Raw genomic sequence first — 18,324 nt, 5'->3', positions numbered from 1 at the left:
CAGTTTCCTCAAAGAATTCTGATCAGTGGAGGTTTTACTGTAGTCTGGAGTCTCCCATCCTCACTTAAGTGAAATCCCCTCTGTAATGAGTTCATTTCCTTTTTGGAATCCTTGAGCCTATCTGAGCCTCTCCACTGGAAAAGAATCCATGGTTTGGGGAGGAACGGGGCGTGGTTTGAGTTTTGTTAGATGTTGGGAGGAGCCACTGATTGGAATTCACAGGAGAACACATATTTTATGACTGTGCCCCGCATGCATAGCACCAGTGAGTACTAATTAGTCATTGTTACCAAACACGGGAATCCAAACGCCTGCCGGGGGAGCACCCGCCTCTAATAAGACAGTAATTTTACATGTGAAGTTGTGGTCAGTCAGAAACTGCATGAATTTGTTCCAATGAAAAGCTTTATTTTCGGATTTAAACATTATAATTTTTAATGTGGATATCAGCTACTAAAGAAATGGGAACTTGAAAGTGTTTTCAGAAGAACAAAATTCATCCATTGGGATTTCATTTAAACTTAGATTTCTAAATTTGAGTGTGCATCCCTTTTCTACCTGAGTCACAAGGTGAGTGGCCACTAGGTAACATTTTTATAAAACTTTATACACACAGCAAGGGAGCATCAAGCTCAGCAACATTAGAGAATCAAGTAATTACTCATGATAAAACAAGTATAAATAAGAATCGTCATTCAAGACTCAAGTTGGGAGATAACCCATTCCTACTGTAGACGTATGTTTGTGTACCATTTTCGTCTGAGAGCCTGGAAGTGTTGTAACAAACACCAGAGTGTGCTTTATGATCCTTTGGGCCGAGCAATAATGGCACAAACGCTGGCTCGTCTTAGGCATAGTTTTATGCTGATAAAGCGCTGACTGCGTGGCACGCCCTGTTTGGTAACAAGTATCAGGAGATGATGTTTCGGAGCTACAGAGAATACTTGTAGAGTTCATCGGCCGGGAATATGGTCCTGCTCTACTTATAAGGGAGTGACATTCCTCTGTCCTCGTAGTAGAAGTGGCTGTATGTAAATTTAAGAGGAAGAGGGTGGGGGATGGGTTATGGCAGTTAGTGCTGGAGTTTGAACTCAATACCAAAGTCTGAAAAGAGAAGAAGTATAGGAGGGAAGATGGGGATGGCTGTGTGAATTGTGAAGGTTCTGGAAGCCAGTCATGGGAAACGAAAACACGGAGGCGCTCTGGGGGCTTAAAAGGCTTCTCGATGACAACGCTGGAATCAGTGATTTGGCAATGGTATCAGAGGGTCTGAGAAGAAATTCTGAAGCTGGAAGGCCGACTGGAGAAGGGTCCAGAGCCCAGACTAAAGCTTTGCAGAGGTTTGTCGTTGGTTCCCTTGAGTTGGCTCTGACTCACGGTGACCTGTTCCGAAGCCATCTTCACAGTAGTTGGCACGCTCAAGTCCACTGTTACGGCCACTGTGTATTTCGAGTGCCTTCCCACCAAGGGGGCTCGTCCTCCAGCACTGTACTGGACAATATTCTGTTGCAGAGATTTAGGAGGAAAAAAAAAAAAAAGGCAGGCGTTTTCCAGCAGTGAGATCGAGGCCATAGCTATTAAGTCACAATTGGTTGTCTCACATTTCACTGGTTCAGCTTCACCTTCCAGAATGTATACTCCTTTCCAAGGTTTCTGAGCCTGCCTATGCTTGTCTGTGAACCTAGGGCAGAAACACCAGATGAAAAATGAACTGTCTTTGCAAATGTTGGTTTCAGGAACCAACTCCTGTTTTATTATTAAGAACTTGTCTCTAACGTATCCATCTAGAAAACACTATCTACCCATCCTGCGGGGGGCGGGGGGGAGGGCGGGGAGGCTCGTTTTCAACATTTCAAAATGATACACTTCTCATTTCCAGTTATCGGGGTCCAGTTCCTTGGTACACCATAAATCTGGATTTACCACCGTACAAAAGATGGCACGAGCTGATGGCTGACAAGGCACCAGCGGTAAGCTTAAGTCTTCCCTTTCTCCTGTTACTCCATATAATCATATCCTGGAAAGAACACATCATGAAATTGCCCACCAGGTATTTTAAGAATGTGCTTTCAGTACTTTTCTGCCGTTTGTAATAAGCGATAGTAGAGGAAAAGCTGTCTTCCTATAGCTTCTTGCTCCTTTAGTGGTTTTTGCCAGTGTTTCTTTACCTCTGTGTCATCTTCCTTCATCTAAAGTATTTTAAAACCAAAATTAGATTGCATTGTGAAAATATTTTCCATCTGTATTTGACTTGGCAATGTATGGATAAATCAAAAGGCCTATATCTGCCTTCATTATATTAATACTAGTCTTAAATGTCAACACGTATTTATATCTCTTATTGTTTTATTTATTTTTCAGCTAAGGATTATAGTGAATTCTGTGAAAGATTTAGTAAATGCGTTTGTGCCGAGCGGAAAAGTTATACAGATAGTGGATGAAAAATTGGTAAGAAATATTCCTACGATAAATTTTAAACACATACACATATACGTACACACACAGAATTTAGAAGAGGCTCTGGTATTGTTCTGATCTTGTTCGATGACCTCTTCTAGGCGCTTGTACAAATTTCTAGACCACTTCAAGATGTCAGAGGGGCTTGAAGTTCCAGGGCCTGGTTAATATTAGAATAACAGGGCACAGAGTAACATGGAAAATCTTGGCAGTTGACTGCTTTTTAATATTTAACTTGAACAAAACTTTTCTAAAAGTATGGACTGTTTTGCAGAGAAATAGGCAAATACACATATTTTTTCTTGAGTGTATGCCCTTTCTGTATACTTAGGTTTGCAAGTTCACTATTAAAAAACTTTTTTTCCCTGAAGTACTTTGCCTGAGTATTCCAGGACCCCCAGAGATTTTTTCTAGACATGAGCAAATGACACGTCTACCCCAGACCGGTACTGTAGAGTCCCTCAGCAGCATAACTCTGCGAACTCAGGTTGTGTTGCTTATTAAGGCTGTGCCTTCTCCAAACCATCTCATGGTCGTCCTGGTCACACAGGAAGACTCAGTTTCTCAGGCCCTTTTTTATTTAGGTGGAATCAATGGAACATCTAAGGCCTGCCCCCTAAGGCCCTGCCTTAGTCATCTAGTGCTACTATAACAGAAGTACAGGTGGATGGCTTTGAAAAAGTGAAGTTTATTATCTCACAGTAAAGTAGGCTTAAAGTCCAAATTCAGGGTGTCAGCTCCAGGAGAAGCCTTTCTCTGTCGGCCTTCTCATCAATCTTCCCCCAGACTAGGAGCTTCTCTGCGCAGGGACCCCAGGTCCAAAGGACATGTTCTGCTCCAGGTACTGCTTTCTTGGTGGTATGAGGTCCCCGTCTCTTCTGCTCACTTCTCTCTTTTATATCTCAAGAGATTGCCTCAAGACCCAATCCAATCTTGTAGGTTGAGGCCTGCCTCATTAACACAGCTGCTGCCCATCCTCCCTCATTAACATCATAGAGGCAGGATTTACAACGTATAAGGAAATCACACAATACCAGGAATCATGGCCCAGCCAAATTGAAACACACATTTTTGGGTGGATATAATTCAATCCGGAAACCCTGGTGGCGTAGTGGTTAAGTGCTACGGCTGCTAACCAAAGGGTTGGCAGTTCATAATCCTCCAGGCGCTCCTTGGAAACTCTATGGGGCAGTTCTACTCTGTCCTATAGGGTAGCTATGAGTTGGAACTGACTTGATGGTACTGGCTTTGGTTTTTTGGTTTTTTATAATTCAATCCATGACAGGCTCCATTAGGGCCCCTCTTTTAGCCTTTGTTCTGGGGTCCTCATTGTCCTGCAGGGTGCAGAAGACTGGGGGGAAGTGCACAAGGACCCAGGTAGGGTAGATTTATTAACCTCAGGCACTAGTGACACTTTGGACCAGATAATTGTCGTGGGGGCTGTCCTATGCATTGTGGAGTGTTCAGCAGCATCCCTGGCCTCTGTCCACCAGATGCCAAGAGCACTCCCTCTGTTACGAGAGCCAGAATTGTCCCTAGACACTGCCAAATGTCCCTTGGGGGCCAGAATCACCCCTGGCCAAGAATCATTACTCTGGAGGGTCCTTTTGGCTCAGGCTGCTGGGTGCCCTTGTGGGTTCATCCTCCCTAAGAGACAGGAACCAAGCCTGTTACCCTGTATTTGTGTTCCCAGAACCTTTGCCTGAGGCTGTGGTGTGTGTTCATGCTAACCAGACTTTTCCAAAATGGAAATGTGGACAGGAACAGAAGAGGAAAATGCCCCACTTCCCCTGTGTCCTCATTTCCCCTTTTCTCCTACTGCCTCTCTGGAGGGCAGTGTTGCAAAGCATCTCGGTACCCCAGCTTTAGAATCAGGCAAAATTGGGTTTTAAGGCTGGATCAGTCACGTATTTGCTGTGTGTCCTTGGGCAAGTTTCTCAACATCTAAAACTTCAGTTTTCTCATTAGAGAGAATAATATTTACTAATAATACGTACTCCGTATAGCAGTTGTGAGAATTAAATGACATATTCAATATATGTTCAGTAAGTTATTTTTATTTGTTATATTGGCCAGAATATTCCACTTCAGCAGTGCTTTGAAATCCTAGGGGGGAAAAAATCATACGTTGACTTGTTGTTGTTGTTGTTAGGTGCCATCAAGTCAGTTTCGACTCCTAGCGACCCTGTGTCCCACAGAAGGAAACGATGCCCAATCGTGCACCATCTTCACAATCGTTGTTATGTTCGAGCCCATTGCTGTGACCACTGTGTCAGTCCATCTTGTTGAGGCTTTTCCTCTTCTTCCCTGACCCTCTACCTTACCCCAAGCATGGTGACCTTCTCCAGGGACTGATCCCTCCTGACAACATGTCCAAAGTATGTCACGAGTCTCGCCATTCAGTACATTGACTTAGGTCAAGCTATGTAGAAATACTAAATTGGCGAAAATGGACTTCTGCATTTTAATCATATTATCTCACCAAGAGGCAGTGAGCTTAATTAAACTGGGATCTCATTGTCAGTGAAAGTAGCTGAGTTGATGATGTCCACCATTACATTTACTAATGTGTCCACTGTTGGCCTACAGAATCCAGCTACAGCTTATTAGCCCAAGACCAGCCACGAGCCGTGACAGAAGGTTTTGTGGATGAGTAGAATAGCAGAGGCTGAGCGTGGAGTAGGCTGAGTGGGAAGTAGAAATGAGATGCAATGTCCACGGGTAGATTGCATCTTCACCATGCAGGTGCAGCGGTGCGCTGGAGCAGAGAGATGAGGGTGAGGAGTGCTGCCGTTGTGATGTTCTTGTGTTCGGTCACCCAGGTGGAATTATGCAGTCTCCTCTCATTCTGGGGAAATGCAAGGGCAAGAAGAAGCCATCTGATAGTCACAGGCCTTTGTATCATGTAATGCCCGAGACCAGATGAGCTTCAGGAAACAAGAGCAGGAGGAGTTTAAGAATCGAGAGCCCAATACTGAGTATTATATGGAATCTTAAAGAAATACATGATGTAAAAATGTTTAAAATGACATCTTATCACCACCTGTTATGGTAGCAATCTACGGCCTGAGTCACACGTGAAACAACCAGATCTCAAAGCATGCGGTTGAATGATGGGTAATTTATTTTTCAGCCTGGTCTGCTTGGCAACCTTCCTAGCCCTTATGAAGAGGAATTGAAAGGAATCGCAGCTGTTACTGAAATACCTTTAGGTAAAGTTCACTTGGCAGCCCTTGAAATATTTAATAAAACCTTTTAAAATGTTTTTATTGAGGTGTGATATACATGTAGTTAAGATCTTTAGTACATAGCTAGATGGAGTTTCACAAATACAGGCTTACCACAGGTTACCAACATCCAACTTACGGACAACTCGCGGCTCCTACCTGCCCTTTCACGTTCTGTAAATTTGCCCTCGCTTTGAAATGAGTGAACCAACCCCTCCTGAAAGCAAGTTCTTCATCACCCTCATCTTCACTTGGCTGCAGTTGCAGCTTTTAAATCACTGAAAAGGCTTCGAGCCTTTTCTGGCACCAAAGTAAGGCTAAATAAGAGCCACGGGCACCCGTTCCAACTTCCCTACAAATTCAACTTAAAGGCACACTTAGGAACGGATCTCATTCATAACCTGCAGGCTGCCTTTACGTGCGTGTAAGCGCAACTCATCTTAAGATAAAGAAAATTCTAGCACCATGCCCCTTCGCAAATAATACACTTCCTTAGACCGGGTGACCACTATTCTGGCTTCACCATGAATTAGTTTGGCCTCTCTTTGAGGCCAGTCTCATGACTAGAGCCACACAGTATAGACTCTAGTCTGGTTTCTTGTGTTTATCATGATAGGTAGTATGCTATCTTTTGAAAATACTACAACTTCCTCATTTAGCTATGGGTGGATATTTGGGTTGTTTACAGATTTTGAATATTATGAATGAAGTAGGTGTGAACATTCTTCTGCAAGCCTTTTAATGAAATATTCACTCATTTCTCTTGGATGTATACCAGGGAATGGAACTATTAGGTTATAGATGAACGTGTAGCATGGTAGATCCTGCCTGAGAGTTTTCCAGAGTGGTTGTATCAGTATAGAAGGAGAGTTTCTGTTTTCACTACTTGATACTTCCCCGTTTGATAAGGTCAGTCTTTATTTCTGCCATATTGTTGGGTATGTCATAGTATCCCATTATAGTTTTAATTTGCATTTCCCTGATAACTAATGTGACTGAACACCTTATTGGTTCCTTCCTTCCTCCCTCCCTTCCTTCCCTCTCTCTTCCCCTCCCTCCTTCCTTCCTTCCAGGAAGGTGTGTGGGTAAAATGCTTGTTACAATGTTTTGCCCATTTTTTAAAAGAGTTCTTTATATATTCTGGATACAAATGCTTTGTTAGGTATATGTATTGTGAATATCTTCTTTCAGTCTATGGCTTGTGTTTTTATGCTTTTACAGGTGTCTTTTGGGTGAACAGAGATTGTTAATTTTAATGAAGTCCAGTTTCTCAATCTTCTCTTTTGCAGTTAATGCTTTTTGTCTATTTAAGAAATCTTTGCCTACCCCAAGTTTATCAAAATATTCTTTTATATTCTACATGTTTTATGTTTATTTTTTCCATTTAGGCCTATGACCTATTGTGAATTAGTTTTTGTGTATGGTATGAATTAAGGATCAAGGTTCAATTTTTTTTCTTCCGTATGGAATATCCAATTGATCAGTCCCATTTATGCAAAGACTATCCTTTCCTCAGTAAAGTGCATGGTGCCTTTGTTATAAATCAGATGACCATATATATATCTGGTTCTGTGTTGGGACTTCCCATTAAGTTTAACTTATCCATTTGTCTTTCTACATACCAATACCACACTCCCTCAGTTACTAACGCTTTATTGTTAAGTCTTGCAATTAGGTAGTGTAAATCTTCCAACTTTCTTTTTCTTCAGAATTTTCTTGGCCATTCCAGGTGGATCAGCCTATCAACTTTGACAAAAAAGCCTGCTGATATTTTGAATGGGATTATAATCGATAGTTAAATTTGAGGAGATACAATATCTTAATAATAGGGTTTTCTAATCCAGGAATATGGTTTGTTTCTCTGTTTATTTAGGTCATTGATTTCTGTGTTTTCTATTTCCAGGGAGGAGGCTTTCCATGTCGTTCATTAAGCTATTCTTAAGTAGTGATGTTTTTGGAAACTATTTTTCAAAGTTAGTTTCCAATCATGTAGCCCACAAAAACAGCATTTACTTTTAATTTAAAGAAAAAGATTTGTTCCACCACCTCAGAAGTTTTATTTTCAAGCCACAAGGATGGAGAGATGTTCGAGAATTTCTGAAAATCAGTAGTATTCATCCACAAAAGCAGTTAGTTTATTATTCTTTTTTTTTTAATTAAAAAAAAACATACTGGAAATATATATATGTATAGCCTATATGATAAATAAATCTTTAGTTGCTTTATTGTGTAAAGAACCCCAGCAGATCAATACCAACTATAAATATCTCAATAGAAAAATTGATTAAGAAAATGAGCAGGGCGACAGTGTGCAGTATGCAGCCGGTGTTACTGAGCTGTTCTGTAGAAATTGTCAATGGGTGTATATTTGGTTCTGTATACTGCCACCAAAAATAAACTATTAAAAAAAAGATTAACAGATGATTCACGATGGAAAAAAATAAGCAGCGCATCACCAAAATGGAAATCAATAAAATGAACCCCAGGTTGGCGGCGAGAAGACCATGTGAAGCCTACCATGTTGGCATTAAATGGGACCAAGATAAAGTGCCCGTATACCTTTGAGTTAAATACTAGATGGTATTATTCCGTTTTGGAAAAATATTTTCAAAATAAAATGTCCTAATGGATTTTTTGGCACTTCTGCATTCATGTTTTTAATTAATAGTTTACGTCTCCTTCCTCTCCTTAGAAACTTCAGCCACACTAGGAATCTGGGCAAAAATATGCTCAACGTTTTCAGCGTACATCTGAGCTGCATTAAATTATCATGCGTGAGCTGCCCGAAGGAAATTAAAATGAAGCATCCAGTTAAAAAAAAAAAACAAAAAACATTGCAGTTGAGTCGATTCTGACTCATAGTGACCCTACAGGACACGGCAGAACTGCCGCACGGGGTTTCCAGGGAGCAGGTGGTGGGTTCAAACTGCTGACCTCTTGGTGAGCAGCCAAGCTCTTAACCACTGATTGGGATACTTTGTTGTAGCCCAGCCTCAGCTTCCCCAGGTGTTCAGCTTGTCCAGCAGCTGCCCCTTGTAGACTTGGTTTACCCGCAGTATGGAGAGGGCACAGGCTGGTGAAGACCCAGCACCCAGCCAGGTGCTCAGGCACGCTCAGACTGGCCTGCGGTCTTTCACATACGTCAAAGCACACACTCATGCAGAGACAATACCAAGTGCCGTCCAGTGGCTTCTGACTCAGGGCGACCCTATGGTGTCAGAGTAGATCTGCCCCACAGAGTTTTCAGTGGGTGATTTCTCAGTAGATCTCCAGGCCTTTCTTTTGGCATGCCCCTGGGTGGATTTTAACTGCCAGCCTTTCAGTTAGCAGCCAGACACCTTAACTGTTTGTACTCTAACTTTAAAAAATAATGTTTTTATATCGTCATGGTTCTGTATATTAACGAGAAAATTTCCTTTCTTTTCCCACAGGCGAGATTATTTCATTCAATATTTTCTACGAACTTTTTACCCTTTGTACTTCAATAATAACAGAAGACAAAGAAGGTAAATGTGTGCTGAGGAAGGAGGGTGGGCAGTTCAAAGTAGCAAGTGAAAAAAAGTCTTCTAAATAAATGCAGTTGGAACTTTTTTAAAAACCCAGGCTTGCTATGTAAATTGTTTATGTGGCCTGCAATTTTGCATCCCTTGTTAAATTTTTATAAGTGGATTGAAAACTATCCTTAATTTACGTTCACTTTTTATAATGCTTAGAGTTTAATGCTGGCATGCAGAGGGCTCTGGAATAGTCTTGGGGAGTATTAACGTCCTCACCATTCCTCAGAGTCTGTTTGTGCTCTCTACAAGATTTGATGTTCGTACTCTCAGGAGCTACTTCATTATCTTCAGATGCATAATGGTCCCAGTCTTTCCTGGAAGCCCAGGACAACCATTCTCTCGTCATTACCCAGCCAAAGGATATGTGGCCCTGTGTCTGCTGGCATCACTTTCTGCTTTTTTTCCCTGGAAGGTGCCCAGAGTATTATTTACTTTGATTCACCCTGTTCCTTGGCCTATACTCTGGGTATAAAGTCTGCCCATAGGGTTGCTATGAGTTGGAATCAGCTCAGTGCCAATGGGTATGGTACATATCTAACCCAGGGAGTATCTGCCTGTAGGTGACATTCCTGAAGGGAAACACATTGGTAAGTCATAATAGTTGAGGTTAAAATATCTATGTTTTGGTAGAACCATGCCATAGTGCTCCACAGGATGACTGTTGATCCTTTTCCCACATGCTGACCTTACCTGGAACCCTGCTGCGCCCAGGTTTTGTTGGAGCAATCTGGCAGGTGTGACAGTGACAAGAGTTTGATTTAGAGAAAGGAGGGTGCTGATGAGTTTGTTAGCAAGGCTTATGATACCAGGATGCTGCTTAATTCTTATGGGTAGATTGAATAGTTGTGGATATAGAGGAAGCAAACTTAAGTGTCCAGCTCTGATTTAGAATCAACAGTGTTAACTGTTACATGTCTCTTCCACTTGTCTTCAATAGGTCACCTACTACATGGTAGAAACATGGATTTTGGAGTCTTTCTTGGGTGAGTAAAGAGCAGTGTGTGTCAGTCTGTGAAAAGAGTAGATGATATGGATGAAAAGTAAGTCTCAAGTCACGTGCCCAATATGGCCATAAGTCAAGACACTGCATTCCTTAGTTTTGAGGCAAGATAGGCACACTTATCCCTCGGTTGTTTGAGAGTTTGTGACTTGAGAAATTCTACTTAGTGACCAGAGATCTTGAGCATGCTTGAAGGTCCTAGATGCATGTCTTGTTGACTGCTTACAAGGGAGAGTAGCATTGTATTTCATGCGCCCTCTTGGCCTTTCTGGAGCCCTGATGGCACAGTGGTTAAGAGCTTGGCTGCTAACTGAAAGTCCAGCAGCTCGAATCCACCAGCCACTCCTTGGAAACCCTATGGGACAGTTCTGCCTGTCCTATAGGCTGCTATGAGTCAGAATCGTATGATATTAGGAGAATTATGTAATGTCTCCAAACCTCAATTTTAGTGTCTAAAAAATTGGAGAGAAAACTACCATATTACAAAGTTCTTGCCAGGATTGATCACTAGCAATTAGGTAGATAAAGCACCTGGTACAATGTCTGGCTCCCATCCCCACATTTGGCATTATTTTCATCAATGTTAACCTATTCTTTTTTATTATTATTATTATTTATTTTATTGAGCTTCAAGTGAACGTTTACAAATCAAGTCAGACTGTCACATATAGGTTTATATACACCTTATTCCGTTCTCCCACTTGCTCTCCCCCTAATGAGTCAGCCCTTCCAGTCTCTCCTTTCGTGACAATTTTGCCAGCTTCCAACTCTCTCTATCCTCCCATCCCCCCTCCAGACAGGAGATGCCAACACAGTCTCAAGTGTCCACCTGATATCATTAGCTCACTCTTCATCAGCATCTCTCTCCTACCCGCTGTCCAGTCCCTGACTATTCTTAAATGTCACTGAAACTTGTCTTTTGTAGGTGGAATATAAATAATAATTCCTGGGTTATAACTGAAGAGCTCAAGCCTTTAACAGTGAATTTGGACTTCCAGAGAAACAATAAAACCGTCTTCAAGGCTACAGGTTTTGCTGGCTATGTGGGCATGCTAACAGGATTCAAACCAGTAAGGAATCTACTGTTACATACCTTTGCTCTGTGTCCCGCTTTTCCTGTCTGTGAAGGGTGGAGTCTAAGGAAATGAGGACCTAAAAAGAATACAGAGCTCCCGTTCATTCCCTGGTACTTCTTGTCACCTTCATAGGTGTGTAGGAAGGTTTCTTAGCCTGGTCTGGGATAAAGGCTGCAGTCGGAATCTGGGATCTAGTCCTGGGTCTGCCACTCACTCAGGCAAGTCAGGTGCTCATTCTCTGCACTTCGTTTCCTTCAGAAACGTGAGGCCAATAATATCCAACCTGCCTTGCTCACATACTAGATGTGAGAATACTTTGGACTTTTAAAAAAGTGTTGTTAATAGGAGGTAATATTACCACGGTTTTGATTTCTCCGTGCCTTCTCCTTTGTCCAGTCCAGGCCTTGGTACACTGCTCTACAGTAGAATAATAGGCCCTTAGAGGAGGGTGGAAGTTTCTGATGTCACTACTTTGTATTTTTCTCAGGGACTGTTTAGTCTGACCCTCAATGAACGTTTCACTATGAATGGCGGTTATATGGGTGAGTAGTATTGTGAATATTAATGTGAATTTTGTAAACATTTTAAGAGGAGGGCTGGAATATACTGTCTGGTTAAGTAGCCTACTCTCTCCCAGTCCTGTCATACTCTGTGTGTGTGGTCTCTTGCAGGCGTCCTGGAGTGGATTTGGGGGAAGAGAGATGCTATGTGGATAGGGTTTCTCACTAGATCGGTTTTGGAAAATAGCACAAGGTAATTCATTTGGCTGCTTTACTATCAAATTGATATTTAGCTTAATTTTTTGTAGCTTATTTTAAATGATTCATATTAAAATATAAAAATATTTTCAGCCCCAGTTTATCTTCCATGGAGGAATAATTTCAGAATTTCTTAGGTGATGGCTTTGACATTCATTTGGAGTTATTCACACTCTGTGTATATGTGTTTGTGTATGTTTTATATGGCAGGGATGTGAACTGATTTATTTAAAAAGTGCTAGGGATGTAAACCAGAGGATCTATCAGTTTGAGACCAGATGAACTAGATAGTGCCCAGCTACTACCAATGACCGCCCCGACAGGGAACACAACAGAGTCCTTGATGGAGCAGGAGAAAAGTGTAGCGCACAACTCAAATTCATGTAAAAAGACCAAACTTAATGGTCTGTCTGACTGAGACTGAAGGAACCCTCGAAGACATGTCCCCCAGACATTCTGTTAACCCAGAACTAAAACCATTCGTGAAACCAACTCTTCAGACAAAGATTACACTGGACTATAAAACATAGTACTCATGAAGAGTGTGCTTCTCAGTTCAAGCAGATACACGAGACTAAATGGGCAGCACCTGTCCAGAGGCAGGATGAGAAGGCAGGAAGGGATAGGAGCTGGCTGGTTGGACACAGGAAACCCGGGGTGGAAAGGGGGGAGTGTGCTGTCACATTATAGGGATTGCAACTAGGGTCACATAACAATATGTGTATAAGTTTTTGTATGAGAAATTAACTTGAGCTGTAAACTTTCACCTAAAGCACAATAAATAATAATAAAAGTGCAGGGATACTGCCAATGTTAAGAGCATCTATGAATTTTTTGTTGTAACACAAAATACATACACAAAAGAAAAATTATACAATAAAATCTTCACTTAAATGGTAGTTCATACTGTCTTATCTAGTGCTGCTATAACAGAAATACTGTAAGTGAATGGCTTTAACAAATAGAAGTTTTTTCTCTCGCAGTTTAGGAGGCTAGAAGTTCAAATTCAGGTCACCAGCTCTAGGGGAAGGCTTTCTGTCTCTGTCAGCTCTGGGGAAGTTCCTTGTCATCAATCGTTCCCTGGTCTAGGAGCTTCTCAGTGCAGGGACCCTGGGTCCAAAGGACACGCTCCCCTCCTGGCTCTTCTTTTTCGGTGGCATGAGGTCCCTCTCCTCTCTGCTCAATTCTCTCTTTGTATCTCAAAAGGGATTGACTTAAGACACAACCTGATCTTGTAGATTTGAGTCCTCATTAACATAACTGCTTCTAATCCTGCCTCATTAACATCACAGAGGTAGCGTTTACAACATAGGATAATCAAATCAGATCATAAAACAGAAGACAACCACACAATACTGGGAATCATGGCCTAGCCAAGTTGACACATTTCTGGGGGACACAGTTCAGTCCAGGAAACACGCTAACCTAGGAGTTATATTCTGCTCTGGTGCAGGACCTTTATAGCAGCAAAACTGCCTTTCCTTCAGCCAGCACTGTGTCCAGATGACCTGGGATAAACGAGCATCAGGCTTATTTTTAACGCTTCCCAGGTGTTCAAGAGTCAAACCGACTGCTCTGCAAAGTAAAATCAGAGTTTTATTAAATGAACGATCCAAATCTGGAAGCACACATGAAAGTGTAATGTGCTCTGATGTGCAGGCAGGCAGGGGGGTTTTACAGGGAAGAGCACGACTGTACCCCAGGCATATCTCCCACGTACGTATCATCACATAGAAAAATGCTTTCCGAGAACAGGTGTTCACAGGGCCATCACGTGCTTCCTAGAACATTCTTAAAGAATCATTATTATAATCTTTAATGTTACAGTTTTCTGAGAACAGACCTCTGAAACAATTCCTTCCTCTTATCTACTTTAAACCATACATTTTTCAAGCCACTCTTGAGAACAACAGTCACGAGTTATTTTTCCTCAAAGTTAATGATAAACTGGGATAAGCAGAGGTGAAGTGGCCTTGCAAGTAGGCTAGGAGTGAGAGAACAAAACGGATCTTAAAACAAAGTGGAGGTCGGTCTGCAGTGGAATCTGTTGCCTCAGTCACGCCAAGCGCCTTGATGTAGAAATGCTGTTTACATAGGGAATGAGATTTAAGTTGTCTTTGGTAATTCACTCCAAGTTTTAATAACCCTAATTTTCAAGAACGCATCCCTGAGTGGCACAAGTGGCCAAGCACTAGACTATTCACTGAAAGACTGGTGGTTTCAATCCACCCAGGGGCATCTCAGAAGAAAGGCCATCTGCTTCCAGGAGGTCACAGCCCCGAAAACCCAGTGGAGCAGTTCTACTCTGCACGCATGGGGTTGCCATGAGTCAGACTCGATTCAGTGGCAACTAACAACAACAACAATAGTGATTTTCAAGAAGCTTTATATTCCCTAAATCCTATTTAATGTAATTAATATTATTGCCTCTTGTTCTATTGTTAAGTAAAAGGCATGGACTATAAGGAGGGAAGAGGCTTTCTTGAAGCCATTTTGTTTCTCCTTCCTATTAAAAAGACCTTCTAACAATACTGTTTCAGCTCCCCGTGTCTTCTCACACATAAATAGGGATTGTTTCTCCCTGACGCTGCTTGCCATCCATTTTAAAAATCATATTCCCCACATACTTGTTTTCCCTTCATTTCCGCAGAGCTAAAAAAAAATTCCCGTTTCTACACTTTCCAAATCAACTAAAAATGTTCCCTATTAATTTTTTTGTTTGTTTCTACATAGTTATGAAGAAGCCAAGAATATATTAACCAAGACCAAGATATTGGCCCCAGCATACTTTATCCTGGGAGGCAACCAGTCTGGGGAGGGCTGTGTGATTACAAGAGACAGAAAAGTATCTTTGGATGTCTATGAGTAAGTATGTGTATTAAACAAAATAGGCAGAAACTAACGCATAGGCTGACATAGTATAGGTTTAAGTCATGAAGCCTAAGAGGGAGTCTCTCTTTTTGTATCTAGACTCAGCCCTAAACAGGGTAGGTGGTATGTGATACAGACAAATTATGACCGTTGGAGAAATCCCTTATTCCTTGATGATCGCAGAACGCCCACAAAGATGTGTCTGAACCGGACAACCCAAGAGGTATGTTTGCAGAGTGTCACATGCTAAAAGAAATTCTCTTGGTTCTGGTATTCTTCTTTGGTCTTTGAAGAATTTACAAACCTCGTATTACTCAGTACCTCTAGACTGAGTTTTATTTTTAACTGAAAGAACAAAATTTTGCTGCACTTTTTTTTCTTAATTCTGTGAAACTGACTGACAAACGGACAAGAATTAAAGAGGAAAGGAAGAGAGAGCAAAAACGTAACTTGCTAGAGCCCTTGTTGAGTCAATCTGTCTGTTTCTAACTGTAACCCTGAGGGAAATTCACTCAGGGGAAGTCAGAGGGGAAAGACTGAAGAATGTCCTGCTTTCTAATGACCCATTTGTGTGGATGAAGCTGCTGACATCGGTATTTAATTTACTGAGCAAAACTATTTTTGTGTTTTAGAAAATTTCACTTCCAGCCATATATGATGTTCTGTCAACAAAACCTGTCCTCAACAAGGTATTTCCTTTTTGTGTATTTTTGCTTTTGGGAGAAGAATTTGGTCCTGTGTTTACCTTTCCCTGTGACCTTTATCAATTTGAGCTAGAATCCCAAGTCCTGTTCAGCTTGATGCTGATTTTTTCATGCTTTTGTGTGAGAATATGACAAAGTGTGTGTGAAAATGTGACAAAGAAGATGATCATGGTGGCTGGGTGACCACATTGGCCAAGTATTTTTTCCATCGTTACTGAAATGGCATTTGAATTAAGTCAAGCATTTTACTCTTGGTTTCCCCTATCCATCAGAAATTTCAACCCATACTCTACAACAAACACCTAAAACTTGACAAAGTCTAAAGCCCATTTTCAGACAGAGCTCTTTGTCTTAATGGATTAGTGTTTCCCTTAAGCATGACCATATCCTTTTTTCTTTTCCCAACACTGTGGCTAGAAAAATGTCAGCACGTTTCCTACTTGTCCAGTTTGCTAAAAGTCACCCACTGTGTGTTCGGTGTATACACACCCTGAGTTTCCCAGTTGTGCCTTCTGTCCTTTTCCTTGGCCTTTTGCCCTTACTCTCCCTAAAATACATGTGCCTCTGTTACCTCTGACAGCAGAGATCCCACCAGTCCTGTAGCATTTAGATCAGAACCCAGCTTCTCAGGAAGCCTTCCTTCCTCTCACTGGCCCTGCATTTGATCTCATTTTGCCCAGACCATCTTCATGTGAGTCCACAGTTATGTCACGTCCATATTCCGTGACCGTCCGTGTGTGTTTGTGTGTTCTGTAATCTGTGTGCCTCCGTATTACCCCACCATATCACATACTTTAAGAGCACAAAAGCCAAACTGATCATAGCGTACTGTTAGGCTTTGCATGCCTGCAGGTTCAACTTTGTGGAGGACTGAGACTTCAGATCTAAGCATTGCTAGGGGAGCAGTATATTGCCCAGGAGTAAAGCCTCCTAAAGAACTCAGAGATCCTCTCCCCAGCCTTTTTATATTCCCTACCAGGCACACTGGTTCTGTTGAAAGGTGTTTTCTTTACTACTGTTTAATATGAAGTAACTTCTTAAACTCTAGAAGTGTAAGAATGCTAACATGAACCAGGACATCTTATAGCTGAAAACATCCTTAAAGTAAAAATAACTTTTCTTTCAGCTGACTGTATACACAACCTTGATGGATGTTACCAAAGGCCAATTTGAAAGTTACCTGCGGAATTGCCCAGACCCTTGTATAGGTTGGTGAGCGTCTGGCCTACAGGGTGTGCTCTGATATGAAGATCTGATCCGGCCGACAGCACAGCCAGTGGATCTTCTCCTTCCAAAGACTCAGAGCAGGTTCTCTCTGAGGCACGAGCTTGTCCTCAGTATGTTTACAAGTCACAGGCATTCTCTGCTGTGGTTGTTGATTGTTCTTACTTACAAGTGACATCTTTAAGTGAAGTGCAGCAATTGTCTAGAATTAATTTCCGAATTTCATTTCACTTTGACATTACTGGAAGGCTGAGGATGGGCAGTTAGACTGTGGTGGGGCCCTCGGCCGCTGAGGAAAATGCTAGCCCCTGTAATCATCTAATATAGTACCTCTGTGTGAAAAACAGTAAGCAGAAATAGTCCACGTTTGTTTTTTACTTCTGTCTACGTAATTGTATGCTTTTCTGTATAACAGTCTTGTTCTCCTGGTTCTAATTATTAAAATGAATATACTGTAGTCTTTGCTTTCTGTGACAGTGGTATAATTTCACTTCTTTTGATTGGAGGGAGAGGAGACATATTCAACTGTATATTCCCCTTAATGGGCAATAAGTGGGCCTTTGAGTTTGTAAATAGAAGTATCTTTTGAGATTCATGAACCAGTCTGCAAGACAGTATTTTATGCAAAGAACTGAAGTTGTGGTGTGATGGATCACTTTTATATGGCCTTTCACACCATGGTCTTGTAACTTCCACCAAATGACTGGGTGAGACTATGCATATGAGGCATTTGTGGCCCACCAAGGGGATTGGGTAGCTTGCTGATAATGCAAATAAGGTGCATGGCACCCTTGTGGAGGTATTGTTAGGTGCTGTTCAGCTGGTTCTGACTCCTAGCGACCCCATGTACAAGACAACAAAACACTGCCCCATCCTGTGCCATCCTCACAGTTGTTATTGTGCTTGAGCCCACTGTTGCAGCCACTGTGTCAATCCACCTTACTGAGGCTCTTCCTCTTTTTCACTGACCCTCTGCTTTACCAAGCGTGATGTCCTTCTCCAGGGACTGATCCCTCCTGGTAACATGTCCAAAGTATGTGAGACAAAGTCTTGCCATTCTTGCTTCTAAGGAACATTCTGGTTGTACTTCTTCCAAGACAGATTTGTTCGTTCTGCTAGCATTCTATTCAGTATTCTTTGTCAACACCATAATTCGAAGGCATCAATTCTTCTTTTGTCTTCCTTATTCACTGTTCAGCTTTCCCGTGCATATGAGGTGATTAAAAGTACCATGGCTTGGGTCAGGCACACCTTAATCCTCAAAGTCATATCTTTGCTTTTTAACACTTTGAAGAGGTCTTTTACGGCAGATTTTCCCAATGCAATATGTCATTTGATTTCTTGACTGTTGCTTCCATGAGTGTTGATTGTGTAGCCATGTAAAATGAAATCCTTGACAACTTCAAATCTTTTCTCTATTTATTATAATGTTGCTTACTGGTCCAGTTGT

General features: G+C 41.7%; 1 protein-coding gene across 1 annotated transcript in view; it reads left to right on the top strand.

Moving 5' to 3' along the window:
- ASAH1 (N-acylsphingosine amidohydrolase 1) overlaps window positions 1–17,331 on the top strand; it is a 31,805-nt gene extending 14,474 nt beyond the window's left edge. The window contains exons 3-14 of the mRNA XM_049866628.1: window positions 1,880–1,970; window positions 2,362–2,448; window positions 5,591–5,669; window positions 9,116–9,190; window positions 10,179–10,224; window positions 11,167–11,311; window positions 11,805–11,859; window positions 11,989–12,070; window positions 14,809–14,940; window positions 15,046–15,169; window positions 15,579–15,635; window positions 16,777–17,331. Of these exons, the coding sequence (XP_049722585.1) occupies window positions 1,880–1,970; window positions 2,362–2,448; window positions 5,591–5,669; window positions 9,116–9,190; window positions 10,179–10,224; window positions 11,167–11,311; window positions 11,805–11,859; window positions 11,989–12,070; window positions 14,809–14,940; window positions 15,046–15,169; window positions 15,579–15,635; window positions 16,777–16,866 (1,063 nt within the window). The 3' untranslated portion in view covers window positions 16,867–17,331. The remainder of the gene's footprint in view (window positions 1–1,879; window positions 1,971–2,361; window positions 2,449–5,590; window positions 5,670–9,115; window positions 9,191–10,178; window positions 10,225–11,166; window positions 11,312–11,804; window positions 11,860–11,988; window positions 12,071–14,808; window positions 14,941–15,045; window positions 15,170–15,578; window positions 15,636–16,776) is intronic.
- Window positions 17,332–18,324: the final 993 nt, after the last annotated feature.

This window comes from Elephas maximus, chromosome 22, assembly GCF_024166365.1.
Source record: "Elephas maximus indicus isolate mEleMax1 chromosome 22, mEleMax1 primary haplotype, whole genome shotgun sequence".
NCBI classification, from domain to species: Eukaryota; Metazoa; Chordata; class Mammalia; order Proboscidea; family Elephantidae; genus Elephas; species Elephas maximus.
This window is presented reverse-complemented; position numbering and strand designations above follow the sequence as displayed.